Source organism: Agelaius phoeniceus, unplaced genomic scaffold (assembly GCF_051311805.1).
Source record: "Agelaius phoeniceus isolate bAgePho1 unplaced genomic scaffold, bAgePho1.hap1 Scaffold_397, whole genome shotgun sequence".
NCBI lineage: Eukaryota > Metazoa > Chordata > Aves > Passeriformes > Icteridae > Agelaius > Agelaius phoeniceus.
Window position 1 is genome coordinate 49,750 of NW_027509985.1, and position 22,212 is coordinate 71,961.

General features: G+C 54.2%; 1 protein-coding gene and 1 long non-coding RNA gene across 6 annotated transcripts; both read right to left on the reverse strand.

The window, feature by feature from the left end:
• Positions 1–184: 184 nt before the first annotated feature.
• Positions 185–14,895, reverse strand: LOC143693200 (lipolysis-stimulated lipoprotein receptor-like). 5 transcript variants are annotated; one of them, XM_077173211.1, is made up of 11 exons: positions 14,740–14,895; positions 12,064–12,092; positions 10,977–11,271; positions 9,347–9,466; positions 8,182–8,229; positions 6,016–6,162; positions 4,769–4,849; positions 4,568–4,621; positions 3,195–3,278; positions 1,593–1,804; positions 185–437 (listed from the first exon to the last, which is right to left on the reverse strand). In XM_077173211.1, the coding sequence occupies exons 1-11, from the start codon at positions 14,774–14,776 to the stop codon at positions 402–404; spliced, it is 1,143 nt and encodes a 380-aa protein (XP_077029326.1). In that variant the 5' UTR covers positions 14,777–14,895; the 3' UTR covers positions 185–401. The 5 variants fall into 5 exon arrangements, with proteins under 5 accessions (XP_077029326.1, XP_077029322.1, XP_077029325.1 ...); XM_077173207.1 differs by having other exon boundaries at positions 10,977–11,475; XM_077173210.1 differs by lacking the exon at positions 12,064–12,092 and having other exon boundaries at positions 10,977–11,300.
• Positions 12,652–13,178, reverse strand: LOC143693201 (uncharacterized). Its single transcript, XR_013180712.1, has 3 exons — positions 13,122–13,178; positions 12,895–12,944; positions 12,652–12,669 (listed from the first exon to the last, which is right to left on the reverse strand). It is a non-coding gene; the product is annotated as an uncharacterized LOC143693201 (long non-coding RNA).
• Positions 14,896–22,212: the final 7,317 nt, after the last annotated feature.

Sequence of the window (22,212 nt, forward strand, 5' to 3'; positions counted from 1 at the left end):
CCAAAAAAATTCCCTCAAAATTCCCGAAATTTCCCTCAAAATTCCTCCAACTTCCCCAAATTCCCTCAAAATCCCTGAAAATTCCCCCCAAAATTGCCCAAAAATTCCGTGAAATTCCCCCGAAATTCGCCCCGTCCCTCCCTGATGACGTCACGGGCGCGTCGATGACGTCACAACCCGGAAGTTCTGTAAAATTCTTTATTTGGCCCCAAATCTCAGCCTGGGCGGGGGCAGACCCCCGATTTTTAATTAAAAAAAGACAAAAAATACAAATTTAAGGCACCGAAAAAGCCCCAAAATGGCCCCAAAAATGAACTGGGCTGGGATTTGAGGAAAATTCCGGGATTTTGGGGAAAGTTCTGGAATTTCGGGGAAAATTCCGGGATTTTGGGGGGTCCCGGTCACACCACGAGGCTCTCGCGGCTCAAGGCGTCGTTCTGGGGGGGGGAGAGGGGAAAAAATGACCCAAAATATCCCCAAATTAACCCAAAATTAACCCAAATTAACCCGAAATTGTAAAAAATCATCGTTGATTCAAATGAACCCAAAATAGCCCAAATTCCTCCCCCAAAATACCCAAAAATGAACCTGAAATGTCCAAATTTACCCCACAGTACCCGAAATGAACCCCAAAAAACCCAAAAAATCCCAAATTAACCCAAAACCTCTCCCCAAAAAACCCCAAATTACTGGAAATGATCCCAAATTCAGCTCAAATTCCCCCAAATTCAACCCAGAACCTCCCAGGTTATCTCAGGATTGCCCAAAATCCCACAAAATTCCCCCAAAATCCCCAAATCCCTCCCAGATGTCCCAGAATTCCCCAGATTTCCCCCAAATTCCCACCCGGGTCCCCCCAAATTCCCCCAAATTTCCCCAAAATTCAACCCAACATTTCCAAAATTCCCTCAAAATTCCCCGAAATCCCACCCAGGACCCCCAAAATTGCTCAAATTTCCCCCAAATTATCCCAAGAATTTCCCCACATTTCCCCCAAAATTTCCCCCAAATTCCCACCCAGGACCCCCCAAAATTCCCCCCAAATTCCCTCCCAAGACCCCCCGAATTTACCTCAAATTTCCCCCAAAATTTCCCCCAAATTTTCCTCCAAAATTCCTCAAATTTCCCCCAAATTCCCACCCAGTACCCCCCAAATTTCCCCCAAAATTACCCCAAATTTTCCCCCAAATTTGCCCCAAATTTTGCCCCAAATTCCCACCCAGGATCCCCCAAATTTCCCCCAAAATTTCCCCCAAATTGCCCCCAAAATTTCTGAAATTTCCCCAAAAATTTTCCTCCAATTTTTCCCCAGAATTCCTCAAATTTCCCCCAAAATTTCCCCCAAATTTCCCCCCAAAATTCCCCCAAAATTTCCCCCAAATTCCCCCAACACCCTCCCACCAAAATCCCACCCAGGACCTGCAAAATTCCTCAAATTCCCCCAAAATCCCACCCAGGACCCCCAAATTTCTCCTCAAATTTCCCCCAAATTTCCTCAAAATTTCTCCAAATTTTCCCCCAAAATTCCTCAAAATTTTCCCCAAATTTCCCCGAATTTGCCCTAAAAATTCCCCAAATTTCCCCTCCCCCACCTTCCGCAGCCTCCGGGGGGCTCCGGGCGGGTTCCGGGGGGGTGGGGGAGGGGTCAGGGACCCCCCTCGGGGCCGCCCCTCCCCCCCTCCCGCCCCTCCCCCCCCCCTCCAGGGCCGCCCCTCCCCCAAAATCTCGGCCGAGCGCGAGCGGGGAGGGGGGGGAGGGGTCCAGGAGGGCTCGTGCAGGGAGGTGACGTCACTGGGGGCGGGGTCTAAAGAGGGGAGAGGGGGAGGGGTCAGTGTGGGGGGGGGGAGGGGCCGGGTCGACCCAAACCCCGCCCCCTCCCCCTTAAAAAAATTCAACTCAGGAGCTCCAAAATCGCCCAAAATTGCCCCAAAATTCCACACAACCCAAACTATCCAAAATTATCCCAGGACCCCCAAAATCCCCCAAAAAATCCCTCCAGGACCCACCCCAAAATCCCCCAAATTCCACCCAAAATTACCCCCAGGATCTCCCCAAAATCCCCCAAATTCCATCCAAAATTACCCCCAGGATCCCCCCCAAAAATCCCCCAAATTCCACCCAAAATTACCCCCAGGATCCCCCCAAATCCCCCAAATTCCACCCAAAATTACCCCCAGGATCCCCCCCCAAAATCCCCAAAATTCCACCCAAAATCACCCCCAGGACCCCCCAAAATTCCACCCAAAATTACCCCCAGGATCCCCCCAAAATTTTCCCAAGAGATCCCCAAAATCCCCCCCAAAAATCTCCCTAAAAATCCCTCCAGGAGCCCCCCAAAATCCCCCCCAATTCCCCCTCCCCCAGAATTTCCCCAAAACGCCCCAAAACCCCCTCAAAATTCCCCCCAAAATTCCCCCTCAGGACCCCCCAAAATCCCCTCAAGAATCTCCCTAAAATTCCCCAAAATTCCCCAAAAATCCCCCAAAAATCTCCCAAAAAATCCCCAAAACCCCCCAAAAATCCCCCAAAAATTCCCCCCAAAATTCCCTCCAAAAATCACCAAAATCCACCTCAGGAGCCCCCAAAATTCCCCCCAAATCCCCCAAAATTAACCCAGGACCCCTAAAATTTTCCCAAAATCCCCAAAATCTTTCCCAAGGACCCCCCAAACCCTCCCAAAATCCCCCCCAAAATCAGTCCAGGACCCCTAAAACTTCTCAAAAATCCCCCAAAATCCCCCCAAAAATCCCCCTAAATCCCACCCAGGACCCCCCAAAAATCCCCAAATTATCCAGGGGACCCCTAAAATCCCCCTCAGGACCCCCAAAAACTCCCCTCAAAATGCCCCAAAATTTCCCCAAAATCCCCCTAAAATCCCCCAAATTATCCAGGGGATCCCCCAAAATCCCCCCCAAAAATCCCTAAAATCCCCAAATTGCCCCCCAAAATCCCTCCCAAAATCCCCCAAAATTAACCCAGGACCCCCAAAAAATCCCCCAAATTATCCAGGGGACCCCAAAATCCCCCTCAGGACCCCCAAAAACCCCCCAAAATCCCCCCAAAAATTCCCAAATTACTCCCCAAAACCCCCAAAATCTCCCCCAACCCCCCCCTAAAAATCCCCAAAAATTCCCCAAAAATTCCCAAAAATCCCCCAAAAATCCCAAAAATCCCCAAATCCCCCCCCCCCTCACCTGGTGACCACGCCCTGGCCCCGCCCCCTCCCCAGGGCTGCTGCAGCTGCTGCTCCAGGAACCGCAGGGCCAAGGGCGGGGGAACTGCGGGACCAGAATAAACCAGTATAAACCAGTATGGACCGGTACGGACCAGTATGGACCAGTATAAACCAGTATAAACCAGTATGGACCAATGTAAACCAGTATGGACCAGTACGGACCAGTATGGACCAGTATGGACCAGTATAAACCAGTATGGACCGGTATGGACCAGTATGGGCCAGTACGGACCAGTATGGGCCAGTATAGACCAGTATGGACCACTATAAACCCATATAAATCAATAAAAACCAGTATAAACCAGTACAAACTGGTACAGACCAGTACAGACTGGTATAAACCAGTATGGGCCAGTATAAACCAGTATAAACCAGTATGGGTTGTTATAAACCAGTAGAAAACAGTAAATACCAGTATGGACCAGTATAAACCAGTACACACCCGTATAAATAACTAAAAACCAGTTTAAACCAGTATGGGCCAGTACGGACCAGTATAAACCCATATAAATCAATAAAAACCAGTATAAACCAGTATGGACTGGTATGGACCAGTATAGACCACTATAGACCAGTATGGACCAGTATGGACCAGTATAGACCAGTATGGACCAGTATAGACCAGTATGGACCGGTATAAACCAGTATGGACCGGTACGGACCAGTATGGACCAGCATGGACCAGTATAAACCGGTATGGACCAGTACGGACCAGTATGGACCTGTATAAACCACTATAAACCAGTACGGACCAGTATGGATCCGTATGGACCAGTATAGACCAGTATAAACCGGTATAAAACCAGTACGGACCAGTATAAACCAGTACAGACCAATGTAAACCAGTATGGACCAGAATGGACCAGTATGGACCAGTGTAAACCAGTACAAACCACTACAAACCCATATACATAAATAAAAACCAGTATGGACCAGTACGGACCGGTACAAACCAGTCCAAACCAGTATGGACCAGTATAAGCCAGTACAAACCAGTCCAAACCAGTATAAATAAATAGAAACCAATACAAACCAGTATGGACCAGTATAAACCAGTATGGACCAATATAAACGAGCATAAACCACTCCCCCCCCCCCCGTTCAGGCCATGATTGACAGCTGTCAATCACCCCCGTCTCACCTGTGCTGCTCTCACCCACCCCGCCATTCAGGCCATGATTGATTGACAGCTGTCAATCACCCGTCTCACCAGTGCTGCTCCCGCCCACTCCCCACCCCCAGGCCATGATTGATTGACAGCTGTCAATCACCCGTCTCACCCACTCCCCACCCCTGGCCATGATTGACAGCTGTCAATCACCCCCGTCTCACCTGTGCTGCTGTCGCTGTCCCTCAGCAGCGGCACCTGAGAGCTCTGGGAGCTACCTGGGCATGGGGGGGGAGGGGCCAGGTGAGACCCGACCCGGGATCACCTGAGGTCACCCGGGATCACCTGAGGTCACCCGGGGTCACCTGAGGTCACCCGGGGTCACCCGGGGTCACGCGGGGTCACGGAGCCCCTCCCCCACTCACCGAGGAGCTGCAGGGGCAGCGCTGGGGTGGGGGCGGGGCCAAAGGCTCCGCCCGCTGTGGCTGCTTTGCCGGCCAGGTAAACTGGGGGGGGAGGGGAGAGGGTGAGGGCACAACGGGGGCACGGCCCAGGGGGGCACAGGTGCAGCCCAGGTGTGCCCAGAACAGGGGCACAGGTACAGCCCAGGTGTGCCCAGAACAGACCCAGGTGTGCCCAGGTGTGCCCAGAACCCACCCAGGTACAGCCCAGGTGTGCCCAGAACAGGGGCACAGGCACAGCCCAGGGGGGCACAGGCACAGCCCAGGTGTGCCCAGGTGTGCCCAGGTACCCCCAGGTGTGCCCAGGTATGCCCAGAACCCACTCAGGTGTGCCCAGAACCCACCCAGGGGTGCCCAGGTGTGCCCAGAACAGACCCCCAGGTACCGCCCAGGTGTGCCCAGGTACAGCCCAGGTGTGCCCAGGTGAGCCCAGGTACCCCCCAGGTACCACCCAGGTGTGCCCAGAACCCACCCAGGTGTGTCCAGGTGTGCCCAGAAGCCCCCAGGTGCCCCCCCAGGTGTGTTTTGGTGCCCCCAGGTGTGCCCAGGTGCCCCCAGGTGTATCTCAGGTTCCCCCAGGTGCGTTTTGATGCCCCCACAGGTGCCCCCAGGTGTGCCCAGGTATATCCCAGGTGTGCCCAGGTGCCCCCAGGTGTATCCCAGGTGTCCCCAGGTGTGTTTTGGTCCCCCCCAGGTGCCCCCAGGTGTATTTTGATGCCCCCAGGTGTATCCCAGGTGCCCCCAGGTGCCCCCAGGTGTATTTTGATGCCCCCCAGGTGCCCCCAGGTGCCCCCAGGTGTGTTTTGATGCCCCCAGGTGTATTTTGATGCCCCCCAGGTGTGTTTTGTCCCCCCAGGTGCCCCCCAGGTGCCCCCAGGTGTATCCCAGGCGCCCCCAGGTGCCCCCAGGTGTCCCCAGGTGTATCTCAGGTGCCCTCCCAGGTGTGTTTTGTTCCCCCCAGGTGCCCCCAGGTGCCCCCAGGTGTATCTCAGGTGCCCTCCCAGGTGTGTTTTGTTCCCCCCAGGTGCCCCCAGGTGTATCCCAGGCGCCCCCAGGTGCCCCCAGGTGTCCCCAGGTGTATCCCAGGTGCCCTCCCAGGTGCCCCCAGGTGTGTTTTGATGCCCCCCAGGTGCCCCCAGGTGCGTTTTGTTCCCCCAGGTGTGTCCAGGTGTGTTTTGTCCCCCCCAGGTGCCCCCCCCCAGGTGACTCACGGGCCTCGGGGCAGCAGCAGGTGCGGGGGCAGCAGGGGCAGCGCAGGTAACAGCAGCAGGTGTGGGGGCAGCACTGGCACCAGCACAGCCCCGCCCCCAGCGCCACCAGCCCCGCCCCCAGCGCCACCAGCACCACGAACAGCCAGTCTGCAACGGGGACATTTGCATAAATTAGCATAAACCTGCAAAAATCATCCCAAAATGCCCCAAAATGCCCCAAAATCATCCCAAAGTTACCCCAGCCCTGCCCCACAAACTGCCGGTCCGGAAGGGAAAATTAGCATAATTAGCATAAATTAGCATGAATTAGCATGAGTCGTCACAGAATGTCCCGAAACGCCCCGAAATTGTCCCAAAATGTCCCAAATTTATCCCAAATTTATCCCAGCCCCGCCCCCCAGCGCCACCAACAGCCAGTCTGGAGCGGGGAGATTTGCATACATTAGCATAAATTAGCATAGATCAGCGTGGAACAGTCAGGGAATGTCCCAAAATGTCCCAAAGTTACCCCAAAGTTATCCCAGCCCCACCAAACAGCCAGAATGGGGGACATTAGCATAAATTGACATACATTAGCATAAATTAGCATAGATGGTCGTAAAACTTCCTAAAATGTCCCAAAGTTGTCCCAAATTTATCCCAAAATGTCCCAAATTCATCCCAGCCCCGCCCCCAGCGCCACCGGCAGCCAATGTGGAAAGGGGTCAAATGTCCCAAATTAGCATAAATTAGCATATATTTGCATGAGTTATCCCCGAAATTACCCCTAATGTATCCCAAAATATCCCCCCAAAATATTATCCCCACAAATGTCCCGTATTTAACCCTAAATTTGCATAAATTAGCATAAATTGTCCCCCAAAGTCCAATCCCCGCCCCCTGCGCCAGTCCGCAAAGGGTTAAAAGGTCAAAATTAGCATAAATTAGCATAAGTTATCCCAGCTCCGCCCCCAACACCACCAACAGCCAGTCTGGGAAAGGTTAAAATGCCTGGGGTTTGCATAAATTAGCATATATTAGCATAAGTCACTCCCCGAAATTACCCCTAAAATATCCCCAAAAAAATTATCCCCAAAAAATATCCCGAAAAGTGACCCCAAAATAGCCCAAATTCACCCCAAAAATGTCCGAAATGATCCCCAAAAAAATCCCAAATTCATCCCTAAAATTTATCCCAAATTCATCCCAAATTCACCCCAAAATATCCCAAATTCACCCCCAAAATATCCCAAATTCACCCCAAAATATCCCAAATTTACCCCAAAATATCCCAAAACCACCTGGCCCAAAATGGCCCCCAGGTGCCCCAGGTGTCCCCAGGTGTATCCCAGGTGCATTTTGGGTGCCCCCAGGTGTATTTTGGGTGCCCCCAGGTGTATCTCTGGTGTCCCCAGGTGTGGGTTTGGGTGCCCCCAGGTGTATTTTGGGTGCCCCCAAGTGTCCCCAGATGTATCCCAGGTGTCCCCAGGTGTGCCCAGGTGTATCCCAGGTGTATTTTGGGTGCCCCAGGTGTATCCCAGGTGTGCCCAGGTTGATTTTGGGTGCCCCCAGGTGTATTTTGGGTGCCCCCAGGTGTGTCCAGGTGCCCTCAGGTGTATCCCAGGTGTGTTTTAGGTGCCCCCAGGTGTATTCCAGGTGTATCTCAGGTGTATTTTGGGTGCCCCCAGGTGTATCTCGGGTGCCCCCAGGTGTATTTTGGGTGTCCCAGGTGTGCCCAGATGTGCCCAGGTGCCCCCAGGTTTGCCCAGGTGTGGGTTTGGGTGTGTCTCAGGTGCCCCCAGGTGTATCTCGGGTGTATTTTGGGTGTCCCCAGGTGTCCCCAGGTGTCCCCAGGTGTCCCCAGGTGTGCCCAGGTGTGTCTCAGGTGTATCCCAGGTGTATCTCGGGTGTATTTTGGGTGCCCCCAGGTGTATCCCAGGTGTATTTGGGTGCTCCCAGGTGTGCCCAGGTGCTCCCAGGTGTATCTCTGGTGTATTTTGGGTGCCCCCAGGTGTGCCCAGGTGTATTTTGGGTGCCCCCAGGTGTGGGTTTGGGTGTCCCCAGGTGTGCCCAGGTGTCCCCAGGTGCATTTTGGGTGTCCCCAGGTGCCCCAGGTGCATTTTTGGGTGTCCCAGGTGCCCCAGGTGTGTCCCAGGTGTGTCCCAGGTGTCCCAGGTGTGCCCGTACCTGGCAGGGTCCCCTCGGGCAGCAGCCGGGAGCCCTCGGGAAGAGACCCTGGGGGGACACGGGGGGAGGGGCCCAGTGCCAACCAGTGACCCCCGAACCCCAATCCCAGTATAAACCAGTGACCCCTTAATCCCATCCCAGTATAAACCAGTGACCCCCGAACCCCAAACCAGTTCAAACCAGTGACCCCAAACCAGTATAAACCAGTAACCACATAACCCCATCCCAGTATAAACCAGTGACCCCATCCAGTATAAACCAGTGACCCCAAACCAGTTCAAACCAGTGACCCCAAACCAGTTCAAACCAGTGACCCCCAAAACCCAATCCCAGTATAAACCAGTGACCCCTGAATCCCATCCCAGTATAAACCAGTAACCACATAACCCAAACCAGTATAAACCAGTGACCCCAAACCAGTATAAACCAGTGACCCCCGAACCCCAAACCAGTTCAAACCAGTAACCCCAAACCAGTATAAACCAGTGACCCCAAACCAGTTCAAACCAGTGACCACATAACCCCAAACCAGTGACCACAAACCCCATCCCAGTATAAACCAGTAACCCCAAATCCAATCCCAGTATAAACCAGTAACCCCCAAACCCCTCCCAGTGACCCCAAACCCCAAACCAGTATAAACCAGTGACCCCCAATCCAATCCCAGTATAACCCAGTGACCCCAACCCCCTCCCAGTATAACCCAGTCCCTCCCAGTCCCTCCCACTATAACCCGGTCAATCCCAGTCCATTCCCAGTCCCTCCCAGTCCCCCCCAGTCCCTCCCAGTCCATCCCAGTTCACTCCCAGTTTATCCCAGTCCCTCCCAGTTTGGTCCCAGTTCCCTCCCAGTCCATTCCGAGTCCATTTCCAGTCCCTCCCAGTTCCCTCCCAGTCCGTCCCAGTCCCTCCCAGTTTAACCCAGTCTCTCCCAGTTTGGTCCCAGTTCCCTCCCAGTTTATCCCAGTCCTCCCAGTTTGTCCCAGTTTGTCCCAGTTTGATCCCAGTCCCTCCCAGTTTAAACCCAGTCCCTCCCAGTCCCTCCCAGTCCCTCCCAGTCCCTCCCAGTTTATCCCAGTTTGGTCCCAGTTTAACCCAGTCCCTCCCAGTCCCTCCCAGTCCGTCCCAGTTTGTCCCAGTCTGTCCCAGTTTGATCCCAGTCTCACCCAGCACCACCAGTTCGGCCACGGCCTCGTTGTTGCCCTGCAGGTCGCTGGTCGAGGTCACCGTGCACAGGTAGAGGCCGCTGTCACCCCAGGCTGCGGGGCCCAGGCTGAGCTCGGCCGCTGCACAGGTGAGACACAGGTGAGACATGGACAGGGGAGACATGGACAGGTGAGACATGGACAGGGGAGACATGGACAGGTGAGACATGGACAGGTGAGAGACACAGGTGAGACATGGACAGGTGAGACATGGACAGGTGAGAGACACAGGGGAGAGACACAGGTGAGATATGGACAGGTGAGACACAGGGGAGACACAGGTGAGACATGGACAGGTGAGAGACAGGTGAGAGACACAGGGGAGACATGGACAGGTGAGAGACAGGTGAGAGATACAGGGGAGACATGGACAGGTGAGACATGGACAGGTGAGACAGGTGAGAGACAGGTGAGAGATGGACAGGTGAGACACAGGTGAGAGACAGGTGAGACACACGGGAGAGATGAGAGATACAGGTGAGAGGGGAGAGACAGGTGAGAGATACAGGTGAGAGACGGGTGAGGGACAGGTGAGAGATACAGGTGAGAGACGGGTGAGGGACAGGTGAGAGATACAGGTGAGACAGGGGAGAGATGAGAGATACAGGTGAGAGACAGGTGAGACACAGGTGAAAGACAAGGGAGAGACAGGTGAGATACAGGGGAGATACAGGTGAGAGATACAGGGGAGAGACAGGTGAGACATGGACAGGTGAGAGGTGAGAGACAGGTGAGGGACAGGTGAGATACAAGGGAGATACAGGTGAGATACAGGTGAGAGACAGGTGTGCCCAGGTGTGTTATAACTGTCCCAGGTGTGCCCCAGGTGTGTTCCCAGGTGTGCCCAGGTGTATCTCAGGTGCCCCCAGGTGTGCGCTCACCTCTGTGGATGGTGACGGCCCTGCCCAGGTGTGTGCCCAGGTGCCCCCAGGTGTGCCCAGGTGTGCCCCAGATGCCCCCAGGTGTGTTATAACTGCCCCCAAGTGCCCCCAGGTGACCCCAGGTGCGTTCCCAGGTGCCCCCGGTGCGCGCTCACCTCCACGGATGGTGATGGCCCTGCCCAGGTGTGTTATAACTGCCCCCAGGTGTATCCCAGGTGTGCCCCAGGTGCCCCCAGGTGCGCGCTCACCTCCGCGGATGGTGACGGCCCCTGCCCAGGTGTGCCCCAGGTGCCCCCAGGTGTGTTGTAACTGCCCCCAGGTGTGTTCCAGGTGTGCCCCCAGGTGCCCCCAGGTGTGCCCAGGTGCGCCCAGGTGCGCGCTCACCTCCGCGGATGGTGACAGCCCTGCCCAGGTGTGTTATAACTGCCCCAGGTGTACCTAGGTGTGCCCAGGTGTACCCAGGTGTATCTCAGGTGCCCCCAGGTGTGCCCAGGTGTGCCCAGGTGAGCGCTCACCTCCGCGGATGGTGACGGCCCTGCCCAGGTGTGTTTTAACTGCCCCCAGGTGTACCCAGGTGTGCCCAGGTGTATCTCAGGTGCCCCAGGTGTATCCCAGGTGTATCCTAGGTGTGCCCCAGGTGTGCCCAGGTGTGTTATAACTGCCCCCAGGTGTATCTCAGGTGCCCCAGGTGTGCCCAGGTGCGCGCTCACCTCCGCGGATGGTGACGGCCCTGCCCAGGTAGAAGTCTCCCAGGGTCACCTGCTCTCCCTGCTTGGTGGCCACGATGCGCACGGTGCGGGCGGAGTCGGGACACGCCCCCGCCGCCTCGCCAGGTGAGTCCCGGCCGGCGCCGCCAGGTGAGGCCGCCCAGGTGTCCGGGCAGAAGGATTTGTACTTCCAGGTGACGATGGGGGCGGGGCCGCCAGGTGAGCTCACCTGGAAGTGGCAGCGCAGCAGAACCGGCTGGAAGAGCAGAGCGACGGTGCGGGGCTCAGGTACGGACACCTGCAGGGAGCGCACCTGCACGGACACACCTGGACAGGTGAGACAGGAGAGAGAACAGAGAATCAGACAGGGACACCTGCAGGGAGTGCACCTGCACGGACACACCTGGACAGGTGAGACAGGAGAGAGAACAGTCAGAGACACCTGGGACAGGTGAGACAGGGCAGTGACACCTGGACAGGTGAGAGAATCAGTCAGTGACACCTGCAGGGAGCGCACCTGGACAGACACATCTGGACAGGTGAGACAGGAGAGAGAACAGAGAATCAGACAGGGACACCTGCAGGGAGGACACCTGGAGGGACACACCTGGACAGGTGAGGGGAGAGAGGAGAGAGAACAGTCAGTGACACCTGCAGGGACACCTGGGACAGGTGAGAGAACAGAGAATCAGACAGTGACACCTGCAGGGAGCACACCTGGACAGGTGAGAGAGGGCAGTGACACCTGCAGGGACACCTGGACAGGTGAGACAGGGCAGGGACACCTGGACAGGTGAGACAGTGACACCTGCAGGGAGCGCACCTGGACAGGTGAGAGAACAGCCAGAGACACCTGCATGGACACACCTGGACAGGTGAGGGGAGAGAGAACAGTCAGGGACACCTGGACAGGTGAGAGACAATCAGTGACACCTTGGACAGGTGAGGGCAGTGACACCTGCAGGAGCACACCTGCATGGACACACCTGGACAGGTGAGACAGGAGAGAGAACAGAGAATGAGACAGGGACACCTGCAGGGACACCTGGACAGGTGAGGGGAGAGAGGAGAGAGAATCAGTCAGAGACACCTGCAGGGAGCGCACCTGGACGGACACACCTGGACAGGTGAGAGAGGGCAGTGACACCTGCAGGGACACCTAGACAGGTGAGAGAACAGTCAGAGAAACCTGGGACAGGTGAGAGGAGAGAGAACAGTCAGGGACACCTGCAGGGACACCTGGGACAGGTGAGAGGAGAGAGAATCAGACAGACACACCTGGACAGGTGAGACAGGAGAGAGGAGAGAGAACAGTCAGGGACACCTGGGACAGGTGAGACAGTGACACCTGCAGGGACACACCTGGACAGGTGAGACAGGAGAGAGAACAGAGAATCAGACAGGGACACCTGGACAGGTGAGACAGGAGCCACTGAGTGTAACCTGTGCAGGTGAGACAGGTGTGACACCTGCAGGGACACCTGGGACAGGTGAGAGAAGGGACAGAGTCACCTGGTGTCACCTGGACAGGTGAGACAATCAGTGACACCTGGGACAGGTGAGACAGGTGAGTGACACCTGCAGGGACACCTGTCCAGGTGAGTCCATCAGTGTCACCTGCGGTGTCACCTGCACAGGTGGGACAGGTGAGACAGTGACACCTGTCCAGGTCCGTCAGTGTCACCTGCAGGGTCACCTGTCCAGGTGAGTCCATCAGTGTCACCTGTACAGGACCGTCAGTGTCACCTGTCCAGGTCCATCAGTGTCACCCAGTGTCACCTGCACAGGTGAGTCCATCAGTGTCACCTGTCCAGGTGAGTCAGTGTCACCCAGTGTCACCTGTCCAGGTGAGTCCATCAGTGTCACCCAGTGTCACCTGTGGTGTCACCTGTCCAGGTGGGACAGTGTCACCCAGTGTCACCTGTCCAGGTGAGTCCATCAGTGTCACCTGTCCAGGTCCGTCAGTGTCACCTGCGGGGTCACCTGTCCAGGTGGGACAGTGTCACCCAGTGTCACCCAGTGTCACCTGTCCAGGTGAGTCCATCAGTGTCACCTGTACAGGTGAGGGAGGGGTCAGTGTCACCTGTCCAGGTGAGTCAGTGTCACCTGCGGTGTCACCTGTCCAGGTGAGGGCGGGGCCAGCGTCACCTGCGGGGTCACCTGGGGCCGGGTGTGGCTCCCTGGGGTCACCTGTGCTCACCTGGGCCCCGCCCCCAATGCCCCCCCCACCCTAATTACCCCCTAATTAATCCCATCCCCCTTAATTACCCCCCTTAATTACCCCCCACCCCTTAATTACCCCCCACCCCTTAATTACCCACCTAATTAACTCCCACCTCTTAATTACCCCCCACCTCTTAATTACCCCCACCTCTTAATTACCCCCTTAATTACCGCCCACCCCTTAATTACCCCCCTTAATTAACCCCCATCCCCTTAATTGCCCCCCCCACCTCTTAATTACCCCCCCTAATTAACCCCATCCCCCTTAATTACCCTGGATCCCATCAATTGCCCCCTTAATTAACCCCCAGCCCTTTAATTACCCCAGACCCCCTTAATTACCCTGTTAATTACCCCAGATCCCCTTAATTACCCCAGACCCCCTTAATTACCTTGTTAATTACCCCAGCCCCCCTTAATTAGCCTCTTAATTACCCCAGACCCCCCTTAATTACCCCAGCCCCCCTCAGTTACCCCGTTAATTGTCCCAGCCCCTGTTAATTACCCCAGCCCAGCTTAATTACCCCCGTTAATTGCCCCGGACCCCATTAATTACCCCCCCTAATTAACCCCCAGCCCCATCATTACCTTCGACCTTGTTAATTAACCCGGAACCCTCTTAATTAACCCGGAACCTCCTTAATTACCCGGTTAATTACCCCGGATCCCCTTTAATTACCCCGGAACCTCCTTAATTACCCCGAATCCCCCTTAATTACCTGGTTAATTACCCCGACCCCCTTTAATTACCCCAGAACCTCCTTAATTACCCAGGAACCCCCTTAATTATCCCAGAACCTCCTTAATTACCCCATTAATTACCCCAGACCCCATTAATTACCCCGGAACCTCCTTAATTACCCCGAATCCCCCTTAATTACCCGGTTAATTACCCCAGACCCCCTTAACTACCCCGGAACCCCATTAATTACCCCCGTTAATTACCCCAGACCCCCTTTAATTACCCCGGAACCTCCTTAATTATCCCAGTCCCTCCTTAATTACCCCATTAATAACCTCAGACCCCCTTAACTACCCCGGAACCTCGTTAATTACCCAGGAACCCCCTTAATTATCACAGAACCTCCTTAATTACCCCATTAATTACCCCGGAACCCCCTTAATTATTCCAGAACCCCCTTAATTTCCCCATTAATTACCCCAGACCCCATTAATTACCCCGGAACCCCCTTAATTACCCCATTAATTACTCCAGACCCCATTAATTACCCCGGAACCCCCTTAATTACCCCATTAATTACTCCAGACCCTCTTAACTACCCCGAAACCCCCTTAATTACCCCGTTAATTAACCCGGACCCCCATGAATTACGTCGGAACCTCCTTAATTACCCCGGATCCCCCTTAATTACCCCGGAACCCCCTTAATTACCCCGTTAATTACCCCGGACCCCCTTAATTACCCCGGAACCCCCTTAATTACCCCATTAATTACCCCGGAACCCCCTAATTACCCTCCCTGATTAGCCCCGCCCCGCTAATTGGCGTTAATTAGCGCGTTAATTGCTCGCCCCTCGCCCACCGAGCAGCGCCAGCAGCGCCCCCAGCGCCGCCGCCATCTTGGATCGGCCAGGTGTGGGCGGGGCCTCGAGGGGCGGGGCCGGCGCACCTGGGCACGCCCACTTCCGGTCGGGGCCACGCCCATCGCCTTATATGGGGGAAAAGAGGAAAATTGGGGAAAAAATGAGGGGAAATTGGGGGAAATTGGGGAAATATGAGGGAAATTTTGGAATAAATGGGGAAATTGGGGGGAAATTGGGGGGGAAATGGGAAAATTGGGGAAAATTGGGGGGAAATTGGGGGGAAATTGGGGAAAAATTGGGGGAAATTGGGGAAAAAATGAGGGGAAATTGGGGGAAAATTGGGGGAAAATTGGGGAGGAAAATTTGGGGGAAATTTGAGGAATATTTGGGGGAAAATTGGGGGAAACTGGGGGTGGAAATTGGGGGGAAATGGGAAAATTGGGGAAAAATTTGGGGAAAAATTGGGAAAAATTGCGGGGAGAAACTGGGGGGGAATGGGAAAATTCGGGGGAAATTTGGGGAATATTTGGGGGGAATATTGGGGGGAAAATTGGGGGAAAATTGGAGAAAATTGGGGAAAACTGGGGGGAATTGGGGGGAAAATGGGAAAAACTGGGGGGAAAATTGGGGGAAATTGGGGAGAAATTTGGAAAAGTGGGAGAAAATTGAGGGAAAAATGGGGGGAAATGAGGAAAAAATGGGGGGAAAGAGGAGAATGAAGGAAAAAAAATGGGAAAATTTGGGAAAAATTGGGAAAAATTGGGAAAAAATGGGAAAAGGGGGGAAAATGGGTGAAAAGGGGAAAAAATGAGGAAAAAACCCAGGAAAAAAGGGAAAAAGGAGGGGAAAATTTGATGTCATTGGGGGGGGGGAGGGGCGGGTCCGGCCCCTCCCCCTCCCCCTCCCCCCCCCCCATTTAATGGCGGCCCCTCCCCCCCCTCCCCCACTCCTGCCCCGATTTTGGGACCCCCCGGAGCTCCGGGACCCCCCCGGGATTTTGGGAGGTGAGCGGGGACCCCTCCCCCACCCCAGGGCGGGCGGTGACGTCATCGGGTTGGGGACCCCTCCCCCCTCCCCTCCCCCAAAAAAACCCCCCCGGGATGGCCCCAAAATTCGGGATTTTCCCCCCAAAAAATCCCTAAAATCCCCCCAAAAATTATTTTAAAATTCCTAAAAAACCCCAAAAAAACTTCCTCAAAATTGCCCAAAATTCCGGGATTTCCCCCAAAAATCCCTAAAATCCCCCCAAAAATTATTTTAAAAATTCCTAAAAAACTCCAAAAAAACTTCCTCAAAATTGCCCAAAATTCCGGGATTTTCCCCCCCAAAAAGTCCCTAAAATCCCCCAAAAATGATTTTAAAAATTCCTAAAAAAACCCAAAAAGAACTTCTTCAAAATTGCCCAAAATTCCGGGATTTTCCCCCCCAAAAACCCCCCTAAAATCCCCCCAAAATTATTTTTAAAAATTCCTAAAAAACCCCAAAGAAAACTTCCTTAAAATTGCCCAAAATTCGGGATTTTCCCCCCCAAAAAATCCCTGAAATCCCCCAAAAATTATTTTAAAAATTCCTAAAAAACCCCCAAAAAAACTTCCTTAAAATTGCCCAAAATTCCGGGATTTTCCCCCCAAAAACCCCCCTAAAATCCCCCCAAAATTATTTTAAAAATTCCCTAAAAAACCCAAAAAAACTTCCTTAAAATTGCCCAAAATTTCGGGATTTTCCCCCCCCAAAAATCCCTAAAATCCCCCCAAAATTATTTTAATAATTCCTTAAAAACCCCCCCAAAAATTTCCTCAAAATTGCCCAAAATTCCGGGATTTTCCCCCCCAAAAAATCCCTAAAATCCCCCAAAAATGATTTTAAAAATTCCTTAAAAAAGCAAAAAAAATTTCCTCAAAATTGCCCAAAATTCCGGGATTTTCCCCCCCAAAAAACCCCCCCTAAAATCCCCCCAAAATTATTTTAATAATTCCTTAAAAAAGCAAAAAAAACTTCCTCAAAATTGCCCAAAATTCGGGGATTTTCCCCCCAAAAAATCCCTAAAATCCCCCCAAAAATTATTTTAAAAAATTCCTTAAAGAACCACAAAAAATTTCCTCAAAATTGCCCAAAATTCCGGGATTTTCCCCCAAAAACCCCCCTAAAATTATTTTAAAAATTCCTTAAAAACCCAAAAAAAAACTTCCTCAAAATTGCCCAAAATTCCGGGATTTTCCCCCCAAAAATCTCCCTAAAATCCCCCAAAAATTATTTTAAAAATTCCTTAAAGAACCAAAAAAAATTTCCTCAAAATTGCCCAAAATTCCGGGATTTTCCCCCCAAAAAATCCCTAAAATCCCCCCAAAAATTATTTTAAAAAATTCCTAAAAAACCCCAAAAAAACTTCCTCAAAATTGCCCAAAATTCCGGGATTTTCCCCCCAAAAAATCCCTAAAATCCCCCAAAAATTATTTTAAAAAATTCCTTAAAAACCCAAAAAAATTTTCCTCAAAATTGCCCAAAATTCGGGGATTTCTCCCCAAAAACCCCTTTGGGAAACCCCCTAAAATTCCGAGGATCCCAAAAATTCCGGAACCCCCAAACATTCCCAGAAACCCCAAAAATTCCTGGATTTTCCCCCCCAAAAAAACTCCTTAAAAACCATAAAAATCTCCTTTAAAAAAACCCCAAAAATTCCTTCAAAAGTCCTTAAAATTCCCCAAAATTCCGGGATTTTCCCCCAAAACCCCCTCGGACCCCCCCATAATTCCGGGGACCCCCAAAATTCCAGATTTCCCTCAAAAATTCCTTAAAACCCCAAAAATCTCCTTTAAAAACCCCCAAAAATCTCCTGAAAAAAAAACCCCAAAAACTCCTTAAAATCCCCCCAAAAACTCCTTAAAAACCCAAAAAATCTCCTCAAAATCCCCAAAATTCGGGGATTTCTCCCCAAAACCCCCTCGGGACCCCCTCAAAATTCCGGGGACCCCAAAAATTCCCAGAAACCCCAAAAATTCCTGGATTCCCCCCAAAAGTCTCCTTAAAACCCCAAAAAATTCCCTTTAAAACTCCCCAAAAATTCCTTAAAAACTCCATAAAATCGCCCAAAATTCGGAGATTTTCCCCCAAAACCCCCTCGGGACCCCCCCAAAATTCCGGGGGACCCCAAAAATTCCGGAATCCCAAAAATTCCCAGAAACCCCAAAAATTCCTGGATTTCCCCCCCAAAAATCTCCTTTAAAAACCCCCAAAAATCTCCTTAAAAACCCCAAAAATTCCTTAAAAACTCCATAAAATTGCCCAAAATTCGGGGATTTTCCCCCAAAACTCCCTCGGGACCCCCCCATAATTCCGGGGATCCCCAAAATTCTGGATTTCCCTCAAAAATTCCTTAAAACCCCCAAAAATCTCCTTTAAAACCCCCAAAAATCTCCTTTAAAAACCCCAAAAAACTCCTGAAAAAAAACCCCAAAAACTCCTTAAAATCCCCCCAAAAACTCCTTAAAAACCCAAAAAAACTCCTTAAAAACCCCAAAATTCGGGGATTTCCCCCAAAACCCCCTCGGGACCCCCCCATAATTCCGGGGACCCCAAAAATTCCCAGAAACCCCAAAAATTCCTGCATTTCCCCCCCAAAAAAACTCCTTAAAACCCAAAAAAATTCCCTTTAAAACCCCTCAAAAATTCCTTAAAAACTCCTTAAAATCACCCAAAATTCGGGGATTTCCCCCCAAAACCCCTCGGGACCCCCCTCAAAATTCCGAGGATCCCAAAAATTCCGGAACCCCAAAAATTCCCAGAAACCCCAAAAATCCTGGATTTCCCCCCAAAAATCTCCTTAAAACCCATAAAAGTCTCCTTTAAAAAAACCCCCAAAAATTCCTTCAAAACTCCTTAAAATCACCCAAAATTCGGGGATTTTCCCCCCAAATCCCCCTCGGGCCCCCCCCCCCTCAATCCCCGCCCCTCCCCCCCTCCCTGCGCCGCCCCTCCCCCCCCCGGGGGTGTCACACTGGGTCCCTTTGTCCCTTTTTTGTCCCTTTTTTTTTGCCTTTTTTTTTGTAATTTTTTGTCATTTTTTGTCCCATTTTTGTCGGGTTTTGTCCCTTTTTTTTGTCCCTTTTTTGTCCCTTTTTTGCCCCTTTTTTTGTCCCTTTTTTTGCCCCTCTTTTTTGTCGTATTTTTGTCCCATTTTTGTCATTTTTTTGTCCCATTTTTGTCATTTTTTGTCCCATTTCTGTCGCGTTTTTTTTTGGTCGCGTTTCGCTCGCGGCTCGCGCGGAATTCGCGCGTGGGGGGGGGCGGTGGGGGAGGGGCCGCACTGGTTTGTACTGGGGGGGGGGAGGGGCCGCACTGGTTTGTACTGGTCCGTACTGGGGGGGGGGGAGGGGCCGTACTGGTTTGTACTGGTCCGTACTGGGGGGGGGAGGGGGGGTACTGGTTTGTACTGGTCCGTACTGGGGGGGGGGGAGGGGGGTACTGGTTTGTACTGGTCCGTACTGGGGGGGGGAGGGGCCGTACTGGTTTGTACTGGTCCGTACTGGGGGGGGGGGAGGGGGGTACTGGTTTGTACTGGTCCGTACTGGGGGGGGGGGAGGGGGGTACTGGTTTGTACTGGTCCGTACTGGGGGGGGGAGGGGGCCGTACTGGTTTGTACTGGTCCGTACTGGGGGGGGGGGGGAGGGGGTACTGGTTTGTACTGGTCCGTACTGGGGGGGGGGGGGGGGAGGGGCCGCACTGGTTTGTACTGGTCCGTACTGGGGGGGGGGAGGGGGGTACTGGTTTGTACTGGTCCGTACTGGGGGGGGAGGGGCCGTACTGGTTTGTACTGGTCCGTACTGGGGGGGGGAGGGGAGGGGCCGCACTGGTTTGTACTGGTCCGTACTGGGGGGGGGGAGGGGCCGCACTGGTTTGTACTGGTCCGTACTGGGGTGGGGGAGGGGCCGCACTGGTTTGTACTGGTCCGTACTGGGGGGGGGGAGGGGGGTACTGGTTTGTACTGGTCCGTACTGGGGGGGGGAGGGGCCGTACTGGTTTGTACTGGTCCGTACTGGGGGGGGGAGGGGAGGGGCCGCACTGGTTTGTACTGGTCCGTACTGGGGGGGGGGGAGGGGGGTACTGGTTTGTACTGGTCCGTACTGGGGGAGGGGAGGGGCCGCACTGGTTTGTACTGGTCCGTACTGGGGGGGGGGGGGGGGGAGGGGGTACTGGTTTGTACTGGTCCGTACTGGGAGCGGAGCCCGCGCCCGGCCCCTGGCACCGCCTGGGACCGCGGGGACAATGGGGACAATGGGGGACAGTGACAGAGACGGGCGGGGGGGGACACTGGGGGCACTGGGAGGGACTGGGAGGGACTGGGAGGGACTGGGAGGGACTGGGGGGACACTGGGACAGGGCTGGGAGAGACTGGGAGGGACTGGGAGCACTGGGAGCACTGGGGACAGGGACATCGAGAGGTACTGGGAGCACTGGGAGCACTGGGAGCACTGGGAGGGACTGGGGGACACTGGGGACAATGGGGACACTGGGGGCACTGGGAGGGACTGGGAGGGACTGGGAGGGACTGGGAGAGACTGGGAGAACAACTGGGGACAGTTGGGGACACTGGGATTGGGGATACTGGGAGCACTGGGAGAAGGACATTGAAAGGTACTGGGAGCACTGGGAGGGACTGGGAGCACTGGGAAGGTACTGGGGGACAATGGGGACACTGGGGAACAGTGACACCAATGGGATCGGGGGGGGGCACTGGGGGCACTGGGAGGGACTGGGAGCACTGGGAGCACTGGGGGACACTGGGGGACAATGGGGGACAGTGACAGCGACGGGGCAGGGGGGGACACTGGGGGCACTGGGAGGGACTGGGAGGGAACTGGGGGGGACTGGGGACACTGGGGACACTGGGACTGGGGGATACTGGGAGCACTGGGAGGGACTGGGGGACACTGGGACAGGGCTGGGGACACTGGGGACAGGGAGCACTGGGACACTGGGAAGGTACTGGGGGACACTGGGGGACACTGGGGGACACTGGGGGACACTGGGGACAATGGGGGACAGGGACACCAGGAACTGGGGGGGAACTGGGGGGACTGGGAGGGACTGGGGACAGTTGGGGACACTGGGACTGGGGATACTGGGAGCACTGGGACAAGGACATTGGGAGGCACTGGGGGCACTGGGAAAGGGACATCAAGAGGTACTGGGAGTACTGGGAGGGACTGGGAGGGACGGGGGACACTGGGGACACTGGGGGACAATGGGGGACAGTGACACCAACGGGATGGGGGGGGACACTGGGGGGACATCGAGAGGAACTGGGGGGAACTGGGAGCACTGGGACAGGGCTGGGGACACTGGGGACCCTGGGGACAGGGACATCAACAGGTACTGGGAGCACTGGGGGACACTGGGGGGACTGGGAGGGACTGGGAGCGACTGGAGCACTGGGACAGGGCTAGGGACACTGGGACAGTGACATCGAGAGGTACTGGGAGCACTGGGAAGGTACTGGGGGGGATTGGGGGGAACTGGGAGGGACTGGGGGACACTGGGAGGGAACTGGGGACAGTTCGGGACACTGGGACTGGGAGCACTGGGAAGGTACTGGGGGACGCTGGGAGCACTGGGGGGACTGGGAGGGACTGGGAGGGACTGGGGACACTGGGACAGGACTGGGGACACTGGGACTGGGGATACTGGGAGCACTGGGAGAAGGACATTGGGAGGCACTGGGGACACTGGGGACAGGGACATCGAGAGGTACTGGGAGTACTGGGAGCACTGGGAGGGACTGGGAGGGACTGGGGGACACTGGGGACAGTTGGGGACACTGGGGACAATGGGGGACAGTGACACTGGGAACTGGGGGGGAACTGGGGGCACTGGGAGGGACTGGGAGCAACCTGGGACAGTTGGGGACACTGGGACTGGGAGTACTGGGAGGGACTGGGAGCGACTGGGGGACACTGGGGACAGTTGGGGACAATGGGGGCAGTGACAGCGATGGGAACTGGGAGGGACTGGGGGACACTGGGAGGGGACTGGGAACACTGGTGGCACTGGTTTATACTGGTTTATACTGGTCTGTACTGGTAGCACTGGAGGTGACACTGGGGGATACTGGTTTATACTGGTGTGTACTGGTTCGTACCAGTCCATACTGGTTTATACTGGTTTAAACTCATTCATACTGGTCCATACTGGTTTATACCGGTCTGTACTCGTTTATATTGGTTTATACTGGTCCGTACTGGTCCATACTGGTCCGTACTGGTTTATACCGGTCTGTACTGGTTTATACTGGTCCATACTGGGCTGACCCCGCTGTCCCCCCCTGTCCCCAGAGCCACCATGAGCCGCCCCCCCCTGCTGCTGCTGCTGCTGCTGCCGCCAGGTACTGGGAGCTACTGGTTTATACTGGTTTATACTGGTTTGGGCTTTTCCTTACTGGTTTGGACTGGTTTATACTGGTTTGGGCTTTTCCTTAC